Source organism: Dromiciops gliroides, chromosome 1, assembly GCF_019393635.1.
Source record: "Dromiciops gliroides isolate mDroGli1 chromosome 1, mDroGli1.pri, whole genome shotgun sequence".
NCBI classification, from domain to species: domain Eukaryota; kingdom Metazoa; phylum Chordata; class Mammalia; order Microbiotheria; family Microbiotheriidae; genus Dromiciops; species Dromiciops gliroides.
In genome coordinates this window covers 684,047,329-684,072,629 of record NC_057861.1, presented here as the reverse complement: position 1 = coordinate 684,072,629, position 25,301 = coordinate 684,047,329, and the positions used below count along the sequence as shown (strand labels likewise).

At 37.9% G+C, this 25,301-nt stretch overlaps 1 protein-coding gene across 4 annotated transcripts in view; it reads left to right on the top strand.

Moving 5' to 3' along the window:
* Nucleotides 1-25,301, top strand: part of TNS3 (tensin 3) — a 429,194-nt gene that overhangs the window by 313,487 nt on the left and 90,406 nt on the right. For all 4 annotated transcript variants that reach the window (XM_043964868.1, XM_043964867.1, XM_043964866.1 and 1 more), the window contains one exon: nucleotides 2,159-3,409. In XM_043964868.1, the coding sequence (XP_043820803.1) occupies nucleotides 2,159-3,409 (1,251 nt within the window). The remainder of the gene's footprint in view (nucleotides 1-2,158; nucleotides 3,410-25,301) is intronic.

Sequence of the window (25,301 nt, the reverse complement as noted above, 5' to 3'; positions counted from 1 at the left end):
CTTGAGCATTTAAAAAAGAAAAATACACTGAAAAATAAAGAGCTCAATATTCAGTCATATAGTCCTACAGAATAAATTTATGGCAAATTATAAATTTGGCAATATAATTATTATCAATCATATTATTTCTCATCATATGTAGTATGGCAGTCAAGATATGTCCTCCCAGTTATATGCGCTTTTGGGGGGGGGGGGCAGTGAGGGTTAAGTGACTTACCCAGGGTCATACAGCTAGTAAGTGTCAAGTATTTGAGGTTGTATTTGTACTCAGGTCCTCTTGAATCCAGGGCCAGTGTTTTTATCCACTGTGTCACCTAGCCACACACTATATATTCTTTTATGGCATCGATCAACAGTCAACTTGCCCTTTATTTTCAGGAACCATCTGAAGAGTTCATTTTCTTTCTTTTTTTCTTTTAATTTTTTTGAGGGGTAATGAGGGTTAAGTGACTTGCCCAGGGTCACACAACTAGTGTCAAGTGTCTGAGGCTAGATTTGAACTCAGGTCCTCCTGAATCCAGGGCCAGTGTTTTATCCACTGCACCACCTAGCTGCCCATCAAAGAGTTCATTTTCACATGGAACTCCACAAATAGATACATTATGGTGATTATAGAGGCGGATAACATGAGTGCTTAAAAATCAAGTTATAAAAATGAGAGAGTAGGATAATTTATTCTTTTAGGTGATTTGTAGAATTATTTTGTAGGTTGACTCAGGGATTTAAGAGTTTGTAATTCAGTAAATCCATGAAAACCTTGCAAGTTACCTTTTACAGAAATCTGGTGTGGGAACAAGTGACCATATAGCAGGCAATTTAATCTTGCCATCCAAATCCAGCCCTCCAAATTTGCAGCCCTTTTTGCAAGCCCGTTCTGAATGCTGTTTTCTCAGTTTCAAGGAAGATTTGCATATTTTAGAATGAAAATATTTTCTTTTTCTCTTTTATTTATTTTTTAAAATGTAATAAATATTTTTATTTACAGTTTTGGGATCCAACTTGTATCCCCCCTTCCCTCCCTCCCCTCCCCACTCCTGAGGCGGTAAGCAGTCAGATATGGGTTATACTTCTATGATTATACAACATTACCATATTTGTCATATTGGATAAGAAAGCTCGATTAAAAGGAAAAAAATTAAAGAAAGTGAGAAATAGCATGCTTCAGTCTGTTCCATTAATATCAGTTTTCTCTTTGGAGGTGGATAGTATGTTTCATCAATAGTCCTTTAGTATTTTCTTGGATCATTGTATTGTTGAGAAAAGAGAATTGAAAAACTCTCCCTATCCCTGTCATATATACTTGCACACACATGCACACATACACACATACTCCTCCCCCCCATTCCCTTATATTCCATCTTTCTATATTTACTTGAGGCTGTTACATGATTGCTTACCTGTAGCCAGCTACTCGCCTCCTTTTATTACATCTATGTAACACGATAGAGTTTCTCTGTCATTAGTAAATCCAAAATAAAAAGGAAGCACTATTCACATTCATTTGGTTATTTCTGTGTATACCTTAGCCAGACAGGTATGTGTTCTGACATGCTGCTTAGGAGCACTCCTTTTGATGGAGTGCCTGACATTTCTTCAGGGTTTGCAAAGGAGGTGGGCTAGGAACCCCAATAGTCATTGACCCATGATAATGCATTCAGCCTGAAATGACAGACCAGGAGCCCTGAGACACATGCTTGAAATATGCCTCTCCTGCCATTTCAAAAGCCATGTTCCCTCTGTTGTAGAATGTGTGTTCATCATGTCTCACAAATTCCAGGTGCACATGGGTTTTCAAATCTTGTTATTGTATGACCGCAATTTCAGCTCAGAGTAAAATAAAGTAGAGATGGAGAAAACACAGTTGGCCACGAGCTCTTTGAGCTGATGTTTTTCTTTGCCTTCCTCAACTTGTTCTGAGTGAGTGTGTGTGTCTGTGTTTACTTTATGACACCTTTGTTATGAAGTGAAAGGTGGAGCTTAGGGTGATAAAAGAGTGCCAGGCTCTGGTTCTCAAAGGATGGTACTTTTCTAAGCTGATAGAATTATTGAACACATTAGTCACTGGTGTGATATAAATATGTTTACCTCTTCAACTCTAGAGATGTTTAAAACTTTCATCTAACAATAGCTTTTTTTTTCCTTCTCTCCACCAATCCAGTGTTACACACCCAAGGTCCAATTGATGGCAGCCTTTATGCTAAAGTGAGAAAGAAGAGCATATCTGACAACGGCATCCCTAGTGGGACCCAGGTCGTTCCAGTAACCAGCAGCCCTGATCACAGTGACCATACCCTGTCTGTTAGCAGTGATTCAGGTCACTCCACTGCCTCAGTAAGGACAGACAAGACTGAAGAACGCTCAGCTCCAGGCACGAAAAGGGGATTGAGCCCACAAGAAAAGGCAGAACTGGACCAGCTCCTCAGTGGGTTTGGACTAGAAGACTCTGTAAGCTCCCCAAAGGATATGACTGATGCCCGCAGTAAATACAGTGGGACTCGTCACGTAGTGCCAGCCCAGGTTCATGTGAATGGAGACTCCAAGCTGAAAGACAGGGAGACAGACATCCTAGATGATGAGATGCCTAATCATGACTTACACAGCGTGGACAGTATTGGGACTTTGTCTTCTTCAGAAGGTCAACACTCCAGCCACCTTGGAAATTTTACCTGCCATAAAAGCAGTCAAAATTCTCTCTTATCAGATGGCTTTGGAAGCAACACTGGGGAAGACCACCATATTGCCCTTGCTCCAGACCTGGGCATTGGTGTAGATCCCCTTTATGAGCGATCATTTGGAAATGGTGAGCCCAAGCAGGTTCAACAACTTTTGAGGAACCCTACAGGGCCAGCTCAGGCACCAACCTATGGACAGGGCACCTATTCCACTCAGACCTGGGTGCGCCAACAACAATTAGTTACAGCACATCAGTATAGCTACACAGCAGATAATGAGGGGAGGTTTGCCATCCACAACTCTTCAGAGAATTCAAACTATGTCCCAGCCCAGCCCAGGGTCCCACTAACTCCCACAAGAGGATCCAGCAGCAGGGATGCTGTGCAGAGGGGCTTAGGTAGTATATCGAATCCCAATGAAGTACCGCAGCACTCTTACCCAGAGGGTTTCAAACCTAGGTTAACACCAGAGAAAGAGATAAATGGGGTTGAAATGGGATTGAATACGGGAATTTTACCAGGATCTCCAACTCTGGATATTGACCAATCGATTGAACAGCTCAATAGGCTGATCTTGGAACTAGACCCAACATTTGAACCTATCCCAACTCATATGAATACCATGACAAGTCAAGCAAATGGATCTGCATCTCCTGACAGCAAAGTGGGAGGACTGCGGGTGAACCACAGATTTCTTGAGAAAGGAGAGAACATAAGCAGGAATTCCAGCCAACATGGTAAGCTGTTTTAGTCATGTGTTACTGGAATGCCTTGCCCATGTTGTTCTTTTAGTTTTTATAGGAGAAATCTAAGTTGTCCCTTGTTAGATTTACATGAATATTAACAATAGAGAGCATTTCTCCCAAAATGTTATTTGATCATAATTTATGACACAAGAGTATGCAATGTGGTAGAATAGGAAGGACATTTGATTGAGAGTCAAAAGGCCTGGCTTCCAGCTTCTCAGTGGTAAGACCTCTTTGCACCATACTTTCTTTATTTATAAAATAGGGCTAATCACATCAGCTAATCACACCTACCCCATACACTTCAAAAACTATTTGAAGATACTAAGATACAAAGATTTGAAGATACTAAGATTTGAAGATACAAAGAACTATTTTGAAGATCAAGCAAGACAACAGATGTGAAGACATTTTTAAAGTGCAAGATTTATGCAAGTATATGGTCTTATTCTTATTAGGGAGAAAGTTGAGCCTTAGTCTTTATTGTTATTGTTGTTTTATGACATTGGCATAGAGATTATAATTCACTTATTCTGAGATTTAAAAAGACAATTCCCAGCAAGTTGCCTGGTTAAGTAAATTGCCCAGAATAATACCACTAAGAATTACCAGAAGCAAGATTGAACCTTGGTCCTTTTTCTTCTCCCCACTCTTACCATATGTTAAAATTTTCTCCCTTTAACCTCACACATTTAAAAGAGGTTTGGAGGGAACATGATCACTTAAGAGACTTTTTTCCCCCTTTGAGTAAACCAGTTCTCATGTTTAAGAGAAAAGATCAGAACCAAAAAGAGTCATCTACAAGAGAGCATATTCCTTCAGGAATTAATGTGTATTGAAAGCAAGACTTTGAAATGAACAGAATATGGCAAAATTGCATGGTAGCCTCATCCCTTTTGTGTCTGCCAGAGTGTATAGCCAGAAGTTCTCTATTTCTTCTATTAGAAAAAGTCAGAACTAATTGTTACCAGGCTCCTTCAAAGTATCGAATAATAAGCTTTGTCATATTTATAAATGATTCTGAATTTTTCAAGACATTAAGAATTGAAATTTGTGATTTATTTATGGACATCTCAAGATTGAGTGAGAAGAAGGAAATAAAAAGGAAACAGCAATGTGGTAACAGAAGTTTAGGGGGTGACATGAAAATTTATTTTTATATTTAAAGGTTTCAAGTGGTGATGGTAATGTGGATGTACAGAGAATTTTTCACTATTAATAATATAGGCTTAGCCAAAGCATTCATTTGAGTTAAGTGTGTAACAAAGAAAAGAAATCTTTAAGATTCTTAAGATATTTGTCACATTTTCACTAGGTATTTGGGAGGCTACTCAGAGAGATAGCATGAAAACATGTGTTTGCAGACCCTAAAATGTTATATAAATATCAATAGTTATTATAATTCATGGTTGATAAAATCTGAAGAGAAAGCTTAGCTCTGCAGAAGCTACCAAGAGCTAGACTGTATCTTTGGAAATTGTCAAACTAAAAATTTTCCTGAGACATTACTATAGAATATAACCTCTGTTAAAAGGAAGTAACTTGGGCAGTTAGGTGGCACAGTGGATAAAGCACTGGCCCTGGATTTAGGAGGACCTGAGTTCAAATCCAACCTCAGACGCTTGACACTTACTAGCTGTGTGACCCTGAGGAAGTCACTTAAACCCTCAGTGCCCCCCCCAAAAAAAAGAAAGGAAGGATGTGACTTGCTTAAGAAATAAGTATTCTGTGCATGATGGAAATGGAATGTTTAGCATAGGACCAAGAATCAAACTTGGTGATATTAGAAGGTACAAACTTGTCTGAATTTCAGGGGCAGCTTCACAGTACTCATTTGCATTAATTTCTAGCTATAAAATATCAGGCTGCCAAGTCACAACTACTAGAGTAAAATCCCCATATAATATGGGACTATACCTTCTCTAAACTTTGTGTGTTCTCCCATTCCCACCCCCAACACAGTATAGTGCTCTGTATCTAGTAGGTGCTTAATAAATATTTGCTAAATGAAATTATTGAAAGAAATGAATGCATGGGACAGCACGCATAGGCGTTTAGCATGGTATCTGGCACCTAGCAGACACTTAATAAATGCTCGTTGACTGACATTGGTTATTTTCAATTCCAGGATCTTTTGATCATGAGTGGATACTCACATCACTGAAGCAGATTACTACCCCTCTGTGACTTATAATTTATTCCTTTATTCATTTCACTGGTTAAAAAATGCTTTCTTAGGTTAGTAGGACATAGGATAGCTTTTAAGAACCTAGGGTCAACCCCAAGGCATAATTAAGCATCTGAATTAGAAGGGAGGATCAGATAGTCTAACTAGATTATTTTCAAGACTCAATTTGCATAATTTTTAATATTAACAGAGCAAAAATGCTGTGAACAGAAGAAAGGATTAGATAGCATGAAAAGTGAGGTAGCTAAACATCTGATTACAAGTGTCTGGAACATATTCAGAGACTTCGGAGATGATGAGAAAACCAGTGCTTTGAAGGGGATCCAAATACTTTTGAAACATTATCCAATTTAGTGTGGGGCACAGGTGAGACTTGTTGTTTTTTAAAGGATGGTTTGTTAAGCTCTTCCAAATGGAACTTTCAGTTCTCTATTATGTTAAGTTAAAGGTTTTGCTTATCTGAAAGGCTTTGCAAAAACAATAAAAATAACATTAACAGAGAAATACCACTCCCTGGGTAGCTGATGCTAGAGCCCTGATCTCATAGGTACAGAGGAGTGACTGTGGAGACCGATCCCAGCGGTCTTTTGCAGTGGCATAATATTCGGAAAATCACTGGATCACAAATGTGGAGGAGGCAGGGACCTTGAAGGCCATCTTATTAAACAATCTATTATATAGATGAAGAAACTGAGTCCTAGGAAGTGATTCACCCAAGGTCATCCAGGTAGCATTCATGAGAGGTAAAATTTGTACCCATGTGCTCCGACTTCTCCAACGGATGAGTTCTTCCCTGAAAATCCATTTTGAGGGAGAGTCCAGACTAGTTTTCTTTCATTCCCCAGGCTTGCCTACTGTGCCCCTGAGCAGGTACCATCTCACTGCCCACTTTTAGCTCCCCCCCCTTTTTTTTTAAACTTTCCTCATTAGAGGGCATCAAGGTGGCACAGTGGATAAAGCACTGGTCCTGGATTCAGGAGGACCTGAGTTTGAATCCGGCCTCAGATAGGACACTAACTGTGTCACCCTAGGCAGGTCACTTAACCCTCACTGCCCCAAAACAAACCAAAACAAACAAACAAACAAACAAAAACCGAAACAAAACAAAAAACCCCCCAACTTTCCTCATTAGAATGTAATCTCTATAGGTGCAGGGGTTATCTTTCTTTTTGCTTCTTGTGTCCCCAGGGCTTAGTACAGTGCCTAGCACATAGTAGGTGCTTGATGACTTGACTCTGATTCCACAGTTCATATGCTTTTACCTCTGCTGCTTCCCATAATACTACCTAACAAGAGTGAGCATAATCATTTTCTTAAAGACATATGCTCTTAGTGCCTACAAGTCTCCCTTCTTAATAGCATTTACATTTTTTATAGATCATTGAAATTTTTATTGCAGCCAGAAACAAATTGAATGAATGAAGCTTAAATCTATTGTGACAGTACCTCAAGGATCTATGATTTCTTTGGCTGTGAGTGTTCTCTCCAGTCATCCAGATTCTACCAATTCTATGGCTTCATTATGCTCTTCTTGAATTGCTCTGGAGAAAAACATACGTTGTCTTAGTCTCTGTGGAAGAGCTTCTTTGACGCTGGACGGATTCTGGGGCAAGTAGCTAGATCCATATTCAAGTCCTTCCAGCTTAGCTGCCAGAACCTCCCACTCTGCTAGAAAATTCTTCAAGAAGCCCCAGGCAGTTCCATGCTGAGATTACAGAGGTGGAGAGAATGTTTGTGTCATAGGCAAAGAGGTTACAAAAGCTCCAGGAAAATGCAAGAATTTTTTTTACGTGCTTCTCACTCGAGTGGAAGTTTAGTGAATACACGTATGTCTATTTCTTACCATCTTTTGGATCTGGATTTCCACTCTTCCTGCAACTTGGAAACTGCCTTGAATACTAGTTTATTCTGAGGGAGCAGAGTAGTTGGTAGAGTGGATAGAGTGTTAGATTTGGAGGCAGAAAAAAAATAGTATCCCCTTGAAAGAGAAGAGTAATGATCATTTTAAAAACAACAATATTTGTTGTTCAGTCATTTCCAGTCATGTCCAACTCTTTGTGACCCCAGTTGGGGTTTTGTTAGCAAAGATACTGGAGTGGCTTGACATTTTCTTCTCTAGTTCATTTTATAGATGAGGAAACTTGAGGCAAAGAAGGCTAAATGACTTGCCCATTGTCACACAGCTAGTAAGTAAGTGTCTGAGGCCATATTTGAACTGAGGAAGATGTCTTTTTTACTCCAGGCCTGGCACTCTATGCACTGTACCAGCTATCTGCATTTACATAATACTTTAAGCCCTGTAAAACACTTTCAAATATTATTTTATCCACATAACAACCCTGCAAATTAAGGGCTCTGATTATCTTCATTTTGTAGATGAGGAAACTGAGGCAAATTCCCCAGGCACATACCTGTGGTACCTCACATTTGCATCATGCTTTATAGTTTAGTAAAATGCTATGAGGTAAGCAGTAAGAATTTTTTTCCAATTTTTAACTGCAATGAATACTGTTCAAAATTTGTAGTGGAATGTGGAGTCAGGAAAACGTGAGTTCAAATCATGTATCAGATATTGGACCTGTGACCCTCAGCTAGTAACTTGATCTCTCTCAGCCTCAGTTTCCTCATCTGTAAATAGTAGCATTCATTTTCTATTGTTATTTGGGTAAAATGAGCTAATGTATCAAAAGCATTTTGCAAACCTTAAAGCACTCTACAAAGTTTAGCAAATATATGACTAGTAGTAGTAGTAGTAGTAGTAGTAGTAGTAGTAGTAGTAGTAGTAGTAGTAGTAGTAGTAGTGGTGGTAATAGTAATAGTAGTAGTAGTAGTAGTAGTAGTAGTAGTAGTAGTACTAGTAGTAGTACTAGTAGTACTAGCTGTGTGACCTAGGCAAGTCATTTAGTGTCTGTATTTTTTCAGTTTTGTTATTTGCCAAAAGTGGGCATTGAACTGGATTACCTTTAAAGCCCCTTCTAGCTCTGATCCTGTGAATTGCTGGATTTTTTTTCTAAATGTTAGGCCTTTTTAGATAATGAGTGAATTCTAATATAGGCAGTAAATCATAAGTACATCCACATCTGGGGTGTCTCTGTGTGGCTAAGATAATGATTTGAAACAAGAATGGGATAAGATGAAACAGTTTGATATTGTGTAAAGCATGCTAGGTTTATAGTCAGGAGAGGCTTGATTTCCTCCTCTGACTCTTAATAGCTGTATAACCAAGGACAAATCACTTCAAATCACCAAGCCTCAGTTTCCTCTATTTGTCACATGGGGATAATAATCCTTATAGCACCTGTGTGCATCAAATGGGACAAAATATATAAAGTGCTTTGTAAAACAGCATATTTCATACAAATGTCGATTTATTTTTATGTCCCTGGGAAGGTTGATTTTGTTCTTTCATTCACACTTTTGAAAATACATTTTACTTTTTAATCAGTGTCTTTTATTGTTACAACACATTCATATCCTTATAGCTCCCCTATCTTGCCCCTCCCCAAGCAGTCTTAAGAAGTTTAATTTTGTGATACTATGATGGTGAGAGGCTATTTATCCAATAGCAATGGTTTAGTGAAGTTATTTGTCACGTGTTGAATAACAAAGCAGCTGGGCTGTCTCAACAAGTAGAGAAGTCTCCATCCTTTGGTCCTTTGAAGTACTCAATGGCTACTTGTCTAGGATATTGTATGAGAGGAGCATTCCTTACATTGTTGTTGGCATTTCCAGCTCTGCATATCTACGGTTTGGTGAATTACAAAGTTAAAAACCAAATTCTCTTGGGGGCAGCTAGGTGGCGCAGTGGATAAAGCATCGGCCCTGGATTCAGGAGTACCTGAGTTCAAATCCGGCCTCAGACACTTGACACTTACTAGCTGTGTGACCCTGGGCAAGTCACTTAACCTCCATTGCCCTGCAAAAACAAAAAAACAAAACAAAACAAAACAAAAAAACCCAAATACTCTTAAGGTTATGGCAAAGTTTTCAGTTATGGGATATTGTTTGATCCCACCCCCCTACCTCCCACAAAAGACCAAGAAGAGCTCTGTATCTTACAATCTTTCTTATGACTTGTGCCCAGAGAAAGCAAAGCACAGACTAGAAAGCCTTTAAAAGAACATGCCTTCATAAAAATTTCTGAATGACTAAAGGTAAATTGGGCTGAACACAGCTTCTATTCCCTTCACAATGCAGTTTCTCTGCTAGCTAATAGCAATATTTTATCCTTCTCTGAGCTAGAAATTGTATTAAAGTCATATAATATTCTTAATATTTTTCTTTTCTTTGTATTTGATATTATCATGGGGTTAGCCAGTCATCCTCTATTATGACGCTGGTTAGGTTTGCAGCATTTCTGCTTGAAAAACAGTTGGGTGCTTTTTATGCTGTTGCAATAAGCTGAATTCACTGACCTTTCCAACCATCCTCAAGCATGTATAGTCCTTTGTGCTAATGGGGTTTCTTGGACCACTTCCTTTTAGTGGGTGGAAGGTAAGATTACTAAAGATAATACATGTGTAACAAAAGAATTGACTGAACTTGTGAAATTTAAGATTCAGCTGATGGCATAAAGATGGCTCTATAGTGGGGTTTTTTTTAAACCTTGAGGGCTTGACACACTTATTATTATCAAAACATTATTCATGTTATATCATTGCTTAACCTGTGGTTCTGCGAAATTGGTAGCCATTTTGATTTCTTTACAGATAGTGCTATGTTACTTAACTTATTAATCCTCTCAATTTCTCTCTCTCTGTCTCATATATCTATATATCTATCTGCATATAGATATATCTATTTAGACATATAGATATATCTATATATCTAAATATAGATATAGATGCATACATTCAATGATTAATAGTAAGATATTATTTAATGAATGTTTCATATTGAAGGGAATATAAGAAAAGAAAAAGAACTATAATAGTAACATTTACATCATATTGAGAGGAAACAGAGGTTTAAACCCAAGTTTACATAGTAAATAACTGAGCTTGGACACAAAGCCAGACCTCTCCCCTGAATCCACTTACCAGAAAAATACATTAAGGTCTGGAAAGAATCTTTGGGACCATGTGATTTAACCTCTTAATTTTTTTTTCTTTTAGTGAGGCAATTGGGGTTAAGTGACTTGCCCAGGGTCACACAGCTAGTAAGTGTCAAGTGTCTGAGGCCAGATTTGAACTCTGGTACTCTTGACTCCAGGGCCAGTGCTCTATCCACTGCGCCACCTAGCTGCCCCTTAATCTCTTAATTTTACAGATGAGGAAACTGAGGCCCAAGAGGCAAAGTGACTTGCCCAGGATTGCAGTAAGTTACAGAGCCTGGTTTCATACCCTGCCTTCTAATTCAGACTCCACTGTTCTTTACCCTGTCCCTACTGTCAAGTTCAGACTTCCTTTCAGTATACTAAGACACATGCCTTTGAAACATAAGCTAATAGAGTTTGTTTTGCTTCTACTTGACATAATTCTAGCAAGAAGGCTATCAATTGTAATTATCAAATGAAGTAATACATAAAAAACTTTGCAAACAAACCTTAAAGTGCTATATAAATGTTACCCGATATTTATAATTATATAAGTTTCCCATTCATTGAGCATTCTCTTGGGGAAACTCCTGGTTAAGCCTCATTCTGTATTTTGGTCCCCAGTGCCTGTCACTTGATAGGCATTTAATAAATGCTCATTGATCTATTAGTATAAAAGTTTCTGTGATACTACAGAAATGAATGCATCCTTATGAAGTCCACCCAGCATGTAGGGGACCTTCTTCTAAGTCCCTTAACATTATGCAGGTGTTTGTTTGAGCAGTCCATTTGTTATCACTGTCCTACCTGCTTTTCCCCTTTATATATCTCTCTGTTTACATGCCACAGCCTGTTATTGTCCACAAATCCCTTTGGATGGCCCACAATCTTGATTCTTTGGAGATTATTATATTCTATGATTCATAGCTATATAGCATCACCAGGAAAATATTGGTATTAATAAGATTAGTTTTAGTTTCAGGGAAAAACAAACACTGGGACCCTTGAAAATGCCACATGCTTTCCCTAATTCACTTCATCACATTCTCTTCCTTTCGTCCAATTTTTGGCTCAGCTTATCGTCCCACTTGCTCCATCTGTCCCAAGCCTTTATGTGCTGATGAACCATTATTTCCAGAGCACCATGTTCAATATTGCCACGGCCACTTGGCAGGTAGAATGTACTAATTAAAATATCAGCACCTGGTTAAATGGACTTAGAAACCTAAAACAAACTGCTTCTGGAAATTTTGAAAATGAGTTGAGCCTCAATAGGAAAAAAAAATATGAATGCAGAAAGAAATCTCTGATGTGGTTTACTGATAAATTAGGTAACTGAGTATTTAATGACTTGGGGTAAAGCAAAGAACAAAGACTTAGAATTCTGGAAGGAGGTGTTTGCCGTTCCAGAGGCAGTGGGGGTATAGTTGGTGGGATTGTAGATTTAGAGATTGAAGGGGCATTAGAAGTCATTTAGTCCCTCCCCCTCATTTTAGAGACAAGGCATCAAAGGAACCAAAGAATGGTTAGTTCTTTCTCAAAATCAGAGTTGGATAGAAGGCAGTGCTGGAATTCATTCCTAGATACTTCACCTCCAAATTCAGCACTCATTTTCTTATTCTTTCTCAGGTGTCTCTTCTCATTTATCTCCAGTATTTTCTTCTCTTTGTGTAAGGTTTCACTTGGGTCCTCTCTTTTGGTTCTGGCTAATAACCCAGTGCTTGGAGCAGAGTTGATCTATTTTGTCTTAAGGCTATTTTGGAATATGTCTTATGGCCCCCTACTAGGTGATAAGGTACTTTAAAGTACAGAATATACCTCATTTATTTTTGTATTTTCTTCTTTATCTACTATAGTACTTTGCACATTGTAGGTAATAATAATAATTAATATTTATATAGTATTTAATGGTTACAAAAATGCTTTTCATATAGATATTGTCTCATTTGTTCCCCATAATAGCTCTAATCAAGTAGTTGCTATTTTTCTCCCCAATTTACAGATGTAGAGACATACTGAGAAAATTTAAATGCCTTGTCCAAGGTTACACAGCTAGTAAGTAAATGAGGAAACATCCAAATTTAGGTCTTCTGTAATCAAATAGACTCCTTTGGAGGAGTTATTGTTGTTGTTTTTTTCTTTTACTATCCTGACTTTTCCAAATTTGGTAAAAGTTCCTGGAAGAAAGGGTCTCTCTTGATTTTTTTTTGTTTAAGATTTTTATCTTATTCTGTAGCATAGTGCCCTGCACATTGTAGGTGTTTCACCACTTCATGTTGAGTTGAATTAACACTTGCTGAGTACATTTATAGTGATTTCGGTTTGAATATGGATAAGAATGAATGAGCCACTGAGGTCCCTTAAGACTCTTTGATTCTGTGAATCAGATTGTCTGTGTTCTGATATATAGCCTGTCAGGAAGCCAGCCTTGTGAAAAAAGGGAGCCCCTTTCCCTCTTTGATGAATGAATAAGAGTCTTCTTCCAAGTAGAGTTTATGGAGATACTGGAAAGTTCAGGCTTCAACTCCTCTTCCACTTTAGTTTATTTGTGAGTTGTTATTTATTTATTTATTTAGTGGGGAGGGGGAAGGTTGAGGGTGTTAATTAGTGTCTTATTAAATCTGTAACAAAATTATCAACTGCTGATAATCCCATTCACACCTCGTTAGCATTCCAGGGTACCTTGCTCCTGTGGGACTTCTTGGATTCTGTGGCTCCTGGATTACTCAGAGATTCTATTATCTCTTTTAAGAGGGAATCTTTTCAAAGTAGAGAGTCCTTTCCCTGAGGACCATTTACTGTTTCCCTCAGATAACTGTTTCTGCTTTCACAGAGAGTTGTATGGGGCCTCTTATATTTCAAGGCAAAAACAAATGCAAAAAAATGGTCTCCCTGCTCTCAATATATTTGAATTCATTGCCTGTGCCCATGGTTTCCTCACAGCAGCAGGACCAAATGGTAATGCCTGCCTCCCATTAATGCTGTATTATATATGGAATCCTGTTTCAGACACTAGCTATTCTGGGTAAGCCACTTGATATTTCTTAGCCTCAGTTTCCTCATATGTAAAATTGGGATAATAATACTACCTACTTTACAAGGTTGTTGTGAGGACAGAATGAAACAAGATACATAAAATAACTGTGTGAACCTTAAAATACTATATAAATCCTAGCAGCTCCTATTATCATTATACATATGTCACCCTAAAGAGCAGACTATTATTTTTGAGAAAGTAGAAGTGATCTATCAGTTAATGCTTTAGGCTAAGATAAACAAGTTAGCAAATTGGTTCTCAATGTAGATAGATCTCACTTGATGCTTACCAGAAGTCCTCTGGAGGGAAGAAAACCTGGTCACCCAAAGTAGTTCCTAAGACTACTCTTGAAATCACCCGGGACATTTATCTGTCACATAAAGGAATTTAGAAATCTTTTCCTCAGCCAGAGCTGGGATAAACAGCAGCTACCCATTTATACAGTGCATTAAAGTTTGCAAAACACATTCCTTTCAACAATTCTGCCTTTGAGGTCCATTATCTTATGGTCCAAGGACCCTCCAGGTAGATACATTGGGTGACCTGGGAGTTCAGCAGCATCTTGAAAGACAGGAGATTGATGATTCTGCTGGTCCAAGGATTCTCCTCCCCTCTCTTGGTACCGCCTTGGAAAAGGCATCTTGTGAAAAGGGAGGAATACTTTTTTATTGGGGAACACTTCTCTCTTATCTTTTCTGTATTAATTTTAAAAATTCTTTGAATACTGTTGCAGCCTCTGTCTCATTTCCATAAAGCAACACCAATAGAATGTTGGTATGCAAAAGATAAGCCCTTGTTTCAATGTTAAAAATCTTAATATCATTAAAAACAACCCTTTTTTTTTCAAAGTAGTTCAGGGGCAGCTAGGTGGCACAGTGGATAGAGCACCGGTCCTGGATTCAAGAGGACCTGAGTTCAAATCCGGCCTCAGACACTTGACACTTACTAGCTGTGTGACCTTGGGCAAGTCACTAAACCCCCATTGCCCTGCCAAAAGAAAAAAAAATAGTTCAAGTCTGTTCTTCCTGTCCTGTTCAATTCTAGTCCCCAGTAGTAGTCCAAATGCAGTATTTATATCAGATATGAATACTGATGGGTGATAGACTATAGGTCTGGCCTACAAATGCACAGGGCAGCTAGATCGAATGCAGTGGATTGAATGCCAGGCCTGAAGTTGGGAAGTTGGGATCATGGGAAGTTGGGAAGTTGGGATGATGAGTTGGAAACTCATTTTACTGAGTTCAAATCTGGTCCCAGACTCTGTGTGACCCTGGACAAGTCACTTCACCTTGCTTGCCTCAGTTTCCTCATCTGTGAAATGAACTAGAGAAGGAAATGACAAACCACTCCAGTATCTTTGCCAAGAAAACACAACTAGAAATGACTGAACAACAATAAACAAATGCATATTATAATCCAGGAAATAAGTATTCATCCTCTCCAAAGGTTGGAGTAGACCCAGGACAGAGCATTAGGGGACACCCATAGTTAATGGACCTGACTTGAAGGAGTAGGACACAGCAAAGTAAACTGAGGAGAGGTCAGACAGGTTGGAAGAAAACCTAGAGAGGAGAGAATATCCAGTTGAAGAGGGTGATTAACAATGTCAAAGGCTACAGAGAAGTCAAGAAGTTTGAAGACTAAGAAAAGATCATTGATTTTGGCAGTTAAGAGATCATTAGTGGAGAAAGCAGTTCTAGTAAAATGATGAGGTTCCAAGCTAGATTGCAGAAGGTTAAGAAGAGAGTGAAAGGAAGAAAAGTAGAGGTACCAAGTTTAGATGACCTCATAATTTAGCCATGAAAGAGTGGATAGATATTAGACAATAGCTAGCAAGGATGGAGAGATTATTAGACTTTCTCAGGGATGGAAGAGACACAAGTGTTTTTGTAGGGAACAGAGGAGCAGCAAATACATGGGGAGAAAAGGAAGGTGTGAGGGGTGGAGGGAGAGAGGGAGATAGAATGGTAGAAGGGGAAATCTACAGGTGCAGGCTTAAGAGGTTGTAGAGGGATTTTCCTTAGCAAGGAGATAGGCCAGTAATTCATAAGAGAAAGTGGTGAAGAAAGAAATAGTAGGGGAAGACATCTTAGTGAAGTGAGATGAAGAGGAAGGGAGAAGAGAAAACGAAAACTTTCAGTGAATTGTCTGTTTCTTTGTGTGTGGGTCTCTCTCTCTCTCTCTCTCTCTCTCTCTCTCTCTCTCTCTCTCTCTCTCTCTCCACACATGTAATGAAAAAGATTGGCATAGCCTGTGTTCATTAGGATATTAAATTGATGCTGGAGACATATAACAAATTTGCCTGATTATGGTGAGGACCCCAGTAAGACAGGAAGATAACCTGGAGAGTCTGGTGTTAACTACTTGAGATTGTTTTATAGTATTTTTGAAGCATGGGCATATCTGTTATGGCTTCTGATTGGTGCATTTTCTTCTCTTCTTTGCTATTCCCCATTTTCCTTGGGGCTCACAATGTAAGATCTTTCCATACATGGAAGAAATTGGTCATACTGATCTTTCTGAGCTTCCTTAGTTGCAGCATAGGGTGGTCATCATATAGCCTTTGCAAACTTCTCTGAGGAGAGAAGCCTGAATGCACTCCAGTAGGAGTTCAGCCTCCAAGTAAGAAGGTGTCAAAGAATCGCTTCTGTAAACACATGTTGGTTAGAACCATATTCCCCAGATTGCAAATGTAAACAATTAACAGAATTCAACAGTTTAGAACTTGGACTCTTTTCCATTGTCTCTTTCAAGATGGATGGATTTATCCCATAGGCTTCAAGCCAACTGTGAAACAGTTGTTAATGATTATTTGTTGTTTCAGTTAGGAAGGAATGTGAGGGAGTTTTCTGAACCACTTCTAACTAGGACATTAATTCTAAAGCATATTTTTAAATTTTTTCTTAACATTTAAAGCCAGAATGAACCTTAGAAATTACCCAATTAGACTCATTTTGCAGGAGGAAATCTCTGAGACCCAAAGTGATTGAGCTGAGTAACTTATCCAAGGTCTCCTCGAAGTTTTTGTGGGGCATTGAGGGTTAAGTGACTTGCCCAGTCACACAGCTAGTGTCAAGTGTCTGAGGTTGGATTTGAACTCAGGTCCTCCTGAATCCAGGGTAGGTGCTTTATCCACTGTGCCACCAGCTGCCCCCTTTCTAAGGTCAAAAAGAGAGAAAATGAACAAACTTACTGGGATTTGAACCTGAGCTTGATTGAAGTTCCACAGTTCTTTCCACTGCATAATGTCTAGCGTTTATAAAGCACTTTAAGTTTAAAGTTTGCAAAACGCTTTACAAATATTATCTCATTTTATCCTCACAGCAACCCTGAAAGGTAGGTGCCATTATTATCCCTGTTTTACAGAGGAAACTGAGGCAGACAGGTTAAGTGACATAGCCATACTAAGTGTCTGAGGCTCAATTTGAACTCCATTCCCCCTTATACCAGGTTAATGGTATCCTTTGCACCACCTAAAAACCTACATTACTTGCCCAACCTCCTACATATAACAAGTTTCATTGCAAGTGAAGCTGCTATTTTTAAGATTTGATGGCTTTATTTTAGATGTGGTCTTAGTGAGAAAGTACAACAACTGGTCATTACTGGTCCTCTTATGTGGGAATTACTTGTATATAGCCCAGTAAGTTTTCATCTGTGTCTCCCATTCATCCAGCACTCTCTTGGGCCTCTTTTCCCTGGTAATGAGTTTGTCCTCAGATAATACACACTGCTCCTTTAAATGAAATCTGTTTTTATGAAAGAAAATTGCTTTCCAAACCCCTGAACTGCAATTCAAAATCAAATTAAAACATTCTGGAATTACCTGGCATCCTGATACATCAGCACATATACTTGAGAAGCAGTATATTTAATGAAAACTGCTAAGAACATACTTGCTGTAGGCTTTTGATACAATTGAAACCAACAATTCAAAAGTTGGTTTGTTTGATTTATTTTTATTATTATTATTATTATTGTTATTATTACTTTCATTGACTCTCATGAACAAGCATTTGCCTTAGACCAGGGAAGCTTGGGTATTGTTAATAGGCTAATTTATTTCATTGTCGATATGGAGCCACCTACAGGTGCTTTTAGGAGACTACAAAGATCTACTTACCTCCCAAGGTTCAGGACATTATAGCTTTTACATCATTTTCATTGCAACTTGAGTAGCCCTTTCCAACACACTTTTTTCCCCACTGTGTGAAGCTAAGCAATGTTTTCTCATTTGGTTCCATTTCTTAAGGATTTAGCTTGGATATGGTTATTTAATCGAGTAATTAAATGAATCATCATTTGATCTGAACGGTTTCTTTTAAAGTGCTGTTTAGAATATAGGGAAAAGTTTAAATTCATTTCCTGAAGCTTATTCTGTGTGTGTGTGTGTGTGTGTGTGTGTGTGTGACAGGCATGTTTGTATATAATCTAAGGAGTGAAGGATATGCAATATGTTATATAACTTTAGTAGTATGTGTTTATATGTGTGAGAGACAGAGATAGGGAGAGTCAAGCTGATAGAGGAGAGGTACATAGATTGAAAAGTATATGGGAGATCTTATGTAATCTAATGAAAGTATGCTTCATATATGTACATATGTCTATCTATTTAGAGAAAAGAGAGAAAGCTACACATACAAGAATCTATTCTATCTAATCATAATCTTTCTATCTGTAACACGACCAGGTGTGTGGGTGGGAGATAACCACCCACAACTGGTTTTGGCATTAAGAATAGAATGTTCCTATGTTTATTCTAAAGAAGGAAAACTTACAATCACCCAAACAAGGGAAATAGAGAAAAAATCCAAGGAGTTTGCAAAATATTTCTTTGCAAAGGTAAACATGTAAATGGGAGAGGGGGCCAATTAGGATCTTTGGACAAATATATAAACAAGACAAGGGAATAGAAAGCAATCAGAATGACTAAGTAAAGAAATTCCCCAAGAACTGCTCACTCATAGTAATTCACAATATGTTCATTTCAGATTTCCAGTTCTTTTAGCTCAGAAAATTCAATCATTCTCATTCTTTATTCCTCAGTGCCTCATATCCCCAATATATGCAATATCCTCTGTATTAAAAACCCAGCACATTGAACAAGTAAAGTTTGAATGGCAAAATTCCAGTCGTCATAGATATGAAACAAACAAGAATTATAATCTAGATGCATTGCAGCCAGACAATGTTGATCAGTAAGAAGTGTCGTCTAGACAATTTTGTTGACTGTGAACATTTTTGGCTAAATTGATGATTGGCTTGTAACTGTGTGAGCACCTAGCATATTGACAATGTTCTTCTGTCCAGATTCCTTAACAGTTTTCATTAATGACTTTGATGGTAGAAAGGTAGCATTCTGGTCTTAATTCTTATTTTACACTCTATTTCGATCACAGGACTCAGAGTCAGAATTCCTGGATTCAAATGCCAGTTGTGAGAGCAATTAGCCCTGTGTCCTTCTGCAAGGACACTTCACATCTCTGAGTTCCAATTTATTCATCCATAAAATAAGGGGATTGGACTAGAAAATTTATAAGCTTCATTCTGACTCTAAGATTTTGTTATCCTTTTAAATAAAGTTATGGCCAAAATGTCCTTTAGTTTTCTGAGACGGACTCTCAGAGTGGGAAGAGGCTTCAGTGTCTATCTGAACCAGGAATCTGTTGTTCACCATACTTGACAAAAGGTCAGTTTGGCCTTTATTTGAAGATTCCCTTTAAGAGGAACAAATGAACTTATTGGTGAAAGGATAATGTAACATGTGGTAGGTGTTAGTTACGTATTGTAAGTAAAATGCAATAGTCTGGTGTGCTATCACTAAGCACCTTAAAAATCCAGTCTAGGATTATCTCTCAAATTGAAGGGAGAAAAAAATAAGTTTAGGATTGGGAATTACTAAAACAAAGTCACTAGTCAAAGAATTTATTTATTTATTTATCAGCTGAATGAATCCTGAAGTAAATAGTGACCAGTGAAAGCATGTGCTACTCTAAGGGGTTTTTCATAATGGTAATTATTTGGGGGAAATACCACATTTTTTAAAAATTATTTCTTGACAGTTTTTAACATCATCTCCCAATACACTTTCTCATGGAAAAAAAATAAAATAACTATGTATAACAATGGAAACAACATTTCCACTATGTAACCAACCACTTCTCAACCTTGAGGAGTAAAATAATATTTCATCATCTATTCCTTGGGGCCAAGATTAGTTGTTATAACTAATTTGGGTGCATTCGACTTTAGAGTGCTGCTTTAGTTTGCTTCATTGTTAGTTTTTCTGGTTTTGATTGGGTTGCTGCATCAATTCATACAAGCTTACCAAAGTTTCTACTAATTATTAATATTTCTCATTTCTTATGGCACAGTAATAGTCCATTACATTGATATACTATGGTTTGTTCAGCTTCTCCTCAGATGATGGGTACCTACTTTGTTTCCAGGTATTTACTACTGGAAAAGTACTATTGCAAGTATTTTGGGAATAAAGTCCACTTTAACTTTCTCAGAGAACACTTTAAGCATTAGAGGAAGTGGGACAAATGAATGAATGATTGAACAAATGAAAACAAATTTATTATGCGCTTAATATGTGCGATACACTAAGCTAAGCAGTGCAGTTACAAATACAAATGCAAAGACAACCCTTACTTTCAGGTAATTTATATTCCAAAGGAATTAAAGAGAGAGACAATACTATAGGAGAATAGTAACCAGTGATAGGTATTTTGGTTTGAATGGTTACAGAGATGGTGCAGTTATAGGAAAGTAGAATGTTCCACAACATTTCTAGGAGCAGTGATAGAGTTGATTTGATTATGGTGCAGTAGGAACAGTGCTGAGCTTAGAGTTTAGGTATTGACTATGCCACTTACTAGCTGTGTGACCTTGGGCAGGTTAACCTCTCTAGTCTTCAGTTTCCTCTTCTGTAAAATGAAGGGATTGGACTAGGTGACCTTCAAGGGTCTCTATCTATGATCCTATCACATCCCTGGGAAAATTTCCAGGGAGCAATATTTAGATCTTGTTAGGCAAAGTAACCCACCAATTGCTCAGGGAGTCATTTTCCTGCCATGGAGTGAAAAGTTAAATTTCCTTACCCATCCCAAGATGACTTATAGATTTCATTCATTAAGAATAAAAAGTTGGGGTGGCTAGGTGGCACAGTGGATAAAGCACCGGCCCTGGAGTCAGGAGTACCTGAGTTCAAATCCGGCCTCAGACACTTAACACTTACTGGCTATGTGACCCTGGGCAAGTCACTTAACCCCAACTGCCTCACTTTAAAAAAAAAAAAAGAATGAAAAGCTAAATTTTCTTGCCCATTCAGGAAAATCTGTGGAAGATTTTATTCATTCATTCATTCTTTCAACAAAGTGAGTCCTTGTCCTGAAAAAGACTGGGCACCCTACTAATAAACAATAATAATTAGAATATTTTTGGTTTTGTTACAGTTTCTTCTTGTATGAGTAAAGAATGAGATCTCATCAATTGCATATTTATTCTATTTTTAACTGATAGTTTTCCGATTTGGGCATCTTACTAGAGAGCCTACAATAGAGAATTATAGAAGACAACTGTGGAAAATTGTTTTGTGATCATGAGTTATTAAGATGCAGGACTTATGACAGCAAAGCCATGCTTTAGGAAGATTAGGCAGCTGGATGGAGAACCAATTGAGATGAGAAGAGACTACAAACCAACATGCCAATTAGGAGAAGATGATCTTACTACAAACAAGAGGAGATAGTGGCCTGAACTAAGACAGTGGCCATGTGATTGGTGAGGAGGGGACCCATTGGAGAGAATCTATAAGTGGTAGCCCTACAATCTTTCTACTTACCCAGTTTCCCAACCTCTGGACAATCCTCATTGCTTAAAGCTTCCTCACCTAAGTTTCCAGTAAGTTGCCAAATCTTGCCAACTCAAGCTCCTCATCATCTCTCTAATCAGTCCCCTTCTTTCTACTCTCATAACCATTACCCTAGTTTGGGATCTTATCAGCTCTTAATCCTGTTCCACTTGGTCTCCCTGCCTGCCTCCCATCTTATCTTACAATCTAGCTTTTATACAGAAGTCAAATTAGCATGTCATAATCGATATAGGGTCACTTAGCTTCAGTTCTCTTATCTGAAAAATAAGTTGACAGGGGAGGCTAGAACTCAGTGGTCTTGAAGATACCTTCCAAGTCTAAATCTATGTTCCTATGATCCTGAATCACAGATCTGAACACCAAAATGTTTTAACATTTTGGACTGTTTATAGTTTTTTTGTTTGTTTTGGCAGGGGTGTGTGAGGCAATTGGGGTTAAGTGACTTGCCCAGGGTCACACAGCTAATAAGTGTTAAGTGTCTGAGGCCAAATTTGAACTCAGATCCTCCTGACTCCAGGGCCGGTGCTCTATCCACTGTGCCAACTAGCTGCCCTGCCTGTTTATAGTTTTACGAGAGTTTCAAAACATATATCTGTTCATTTGGTTATTTCTCCAAACTGTATTTACTCTAAAGATGAAATGCTATTTTCTGAACACTGTTTTGAGGAAAGTACCTGTGTTGTCTTAGCACTTACAGATTTTTGGAAGTTACACTATGAACAAGGTTTCTTTCTGTTAGGTACAAGGATAGGTGATTGACTTTCCAAGACAACATCTTGATACAGTGAGAGGAATGGTGATTTTGCTGTCAAATGGCCTGGGTGTGATTCTTGGCTTTTCAGAGTCACTGTCTGACCTTAGGGCTAGAATTCCCTAGGCCTAAAATTCTTCATCTGGAAAATGACTGGGTGACTTATAAGGACTCTGTCTCTATGCTTCTATGATCCATGTTACTGTTTCATTTTTGGCAATGGTTAATTCAGATCATCAGTGATAAACACCTTGTCTCCTGTCCATCTATTTGGCTTCAACAGACTTGTCTCAGAGGTGGGATGGTAAGCAAGCTTCATGTGTTGGGCCAATCCCCTCCTTACCACTGGTACCAACCTTAAAATAGGAAAAATTGGCCCCAAATGCTAGATGTAGTTTTACAGGATTGATCCTTTTCCTTGGGACACTTAATACTCTTAAAAGGGATCTGAGCTCTTATTCCTTAATTATTATTCCAAACTATTGTTGAATCAGATGATATTTCATTTTTGCCACAAATTTTAGACTTGATAGGAGTTGAAGCTGAGAACAACTCATTTGCTTTTTTGACCAATTGTAATCTGGAAATAAGGGTTTGTTTCAATTTTATTGAATCTTGTCAAATCCCAGGGTGAGGCCCTTTCTGGTTACTATTTGACATGGGCTTGAAGATGCCTTTCTATTTTTCAGGAATGCTATGGTTAAATAAAGGAACTAATAGTCACAGTGAGATATAAAAAAGAAAAAATAATATTGCCACTATTATTATATCACCATCATCAATAATATTATTTTAAAGCCACTTTGGCCCCAGAGAACACAGAAAAAAGGATTGGGATGAGTTGAGAAATCACTTGAGGGGACAGCTAAGTGGTGCAGTGGATAAAGCACCGGCCCTGGATTCAGGAGGACCTGATTTCAAATTCTACCTCACATACTTGACACTTACTAGCTGTGTGACCCTGGGCAAGTCATTTAACCCTCATTGCCCCACCCCCCCAAAAAAAATCACTTGAGAAGCAAAAAGAATAGAAAAAAGGGTTGAGAAAGATAGACTTTAGACCATAAACTCTGATTAGGAAAAATGATCATAAGACATTATAGTAAATTCCCATGCAAAAATTTTATTTTATTTTACCACAAAACTTTGCTTCTGTTGCTTGAAATTTCTCCATCACAAATCTATTCCTTTGAGTTAAGTAAGCATTCTTGCCTATTAAAATGTTATAGGAAAAAAGAATAAAACACATCAAGCTATGATTAGTTATTTGCATCTTAATATGAAATAGTTTTATCATCCTTTTTAAGGACATTGGGAATATCTGTTACATACAACCTTTTTTTAGATACATATAATATTAGATAGTAGTAATAATACTGCTCTGTTTATCTGTGTCTCCTTCTGAACTTTCTTTTGTTTTCTTCGGTATATTTTTGGTTTCATTGGCACTCTTTTTGGTATCACTGCCAATTACTCCTAAACACCCCCCCCCAAAAAAAGAAAGACCTTCCTCCTAAGGCATAGAAAAGCAAAAGAAATCTACACATTAACCATGCCTGGAAATTTATGTCTCATTCTAAGCACCATTAACAATACATCTCCTGGAGCCATGTGATTGATTAATAATTGCACTAATCAAAGTTCTTAAATATTTAAAAGATATTTCACTTTCCAATGGTTTAGTCATTATATAAATGGTTCAGCTTTCTCCATGATGCATCAGTTCATATAAATCTTCCCAAGTTTCTTGGTGGCATGATAATGTGACATTGCATTCAAATACCATAATTTATTCATGTTTCCATAATCTGTGGGGACCGCTTTATTTCCACGTCTTAATTGCCACAACAACAAAAAAAGATTTTTATACAAATATTTTTGTATATATGGGTCCTTTTCCTTTATAGGCTTCTTACCACTTTGTCTTATACTTTCAATGACATATAGATCTTTGGATTTGTTTGTTGTCTGATTAGCCTGCCCACATTTTCTTCCATGGTTTACTGCAGTTCTTGCTGTGTTGCCTTCTCTCTCAGCCTTATTTCCTCTCAAATCTCTTATTCCAGTCCCTCACTTCCAGAAGGACCCAAGGATACTGTGCCCTGCATTTTGCCAACAAACAAACAGAAAAACAACACAGGAAAACCTTTAGGAAGAATTCCATTGTTCCTCCCCAACTTCATTCCCACCCCTTTCTATTTAGAGAAATCTCTGCCTGCTTTATTTGTGTTCATGTTATCTTAACTTTAAAATGTAAACTTCTGCCTTTCACCCTGTGCTCTGGGATGATCATCTTCCAAGTAGTTAGTGCTTAGCCCATTCCCTAGACATTTAGCCATTTTGTAATTTTCACTTTTTGAAGATGGTCTAAATTTTGGTGAAAGTAAGTCTAAAGCAGGAGATAAAATCCAGGTTTTGTGCATCAGGCCCCAGTTTATTTGAGATATTCCCAAGTATGGTCTTACTTTAAGCTTCAGCAGTTGTGATAGCATTTAAAAATATTTAGAGAAACCAAAATAATAAGGCAAGGGAGTTGTTCAAACTTTTTTATTATTTCAGTAATTAAAACTTAAGTAGATATTATTTTACCTGAATGTGATAACTGTGCTAAGGCATAAGGTCATAAACCTGAAAAGACTATTTGATTCAACCCTCTTAATTATATTGAGGTATTATGTTTTAATCAAAGGAGAACTGACTTTCAATCAGAGCCCTCAATTCAGCTTTTCACCTCCATAGTTTCTAACTAAGTAGCCATAACCAAGTCACTGAGCACCTTTAAGCTTCTGTTTCCGTATTTGTAAATTGCACATACCAATCATTACTAGTGTGCTCCAGTTGCAATCCAGGGTAAGAGGGTCTGGTTTTGAGTCCCTGTTCTGCTATTTACTACCTATGTGATATCTCACAGCCTCATTTAGCATAATTTTCTTCCTCTCTACAATGAAGTATACATATGTGCGTGTGTGACTTTCCTTTTAATGATAAGCCTC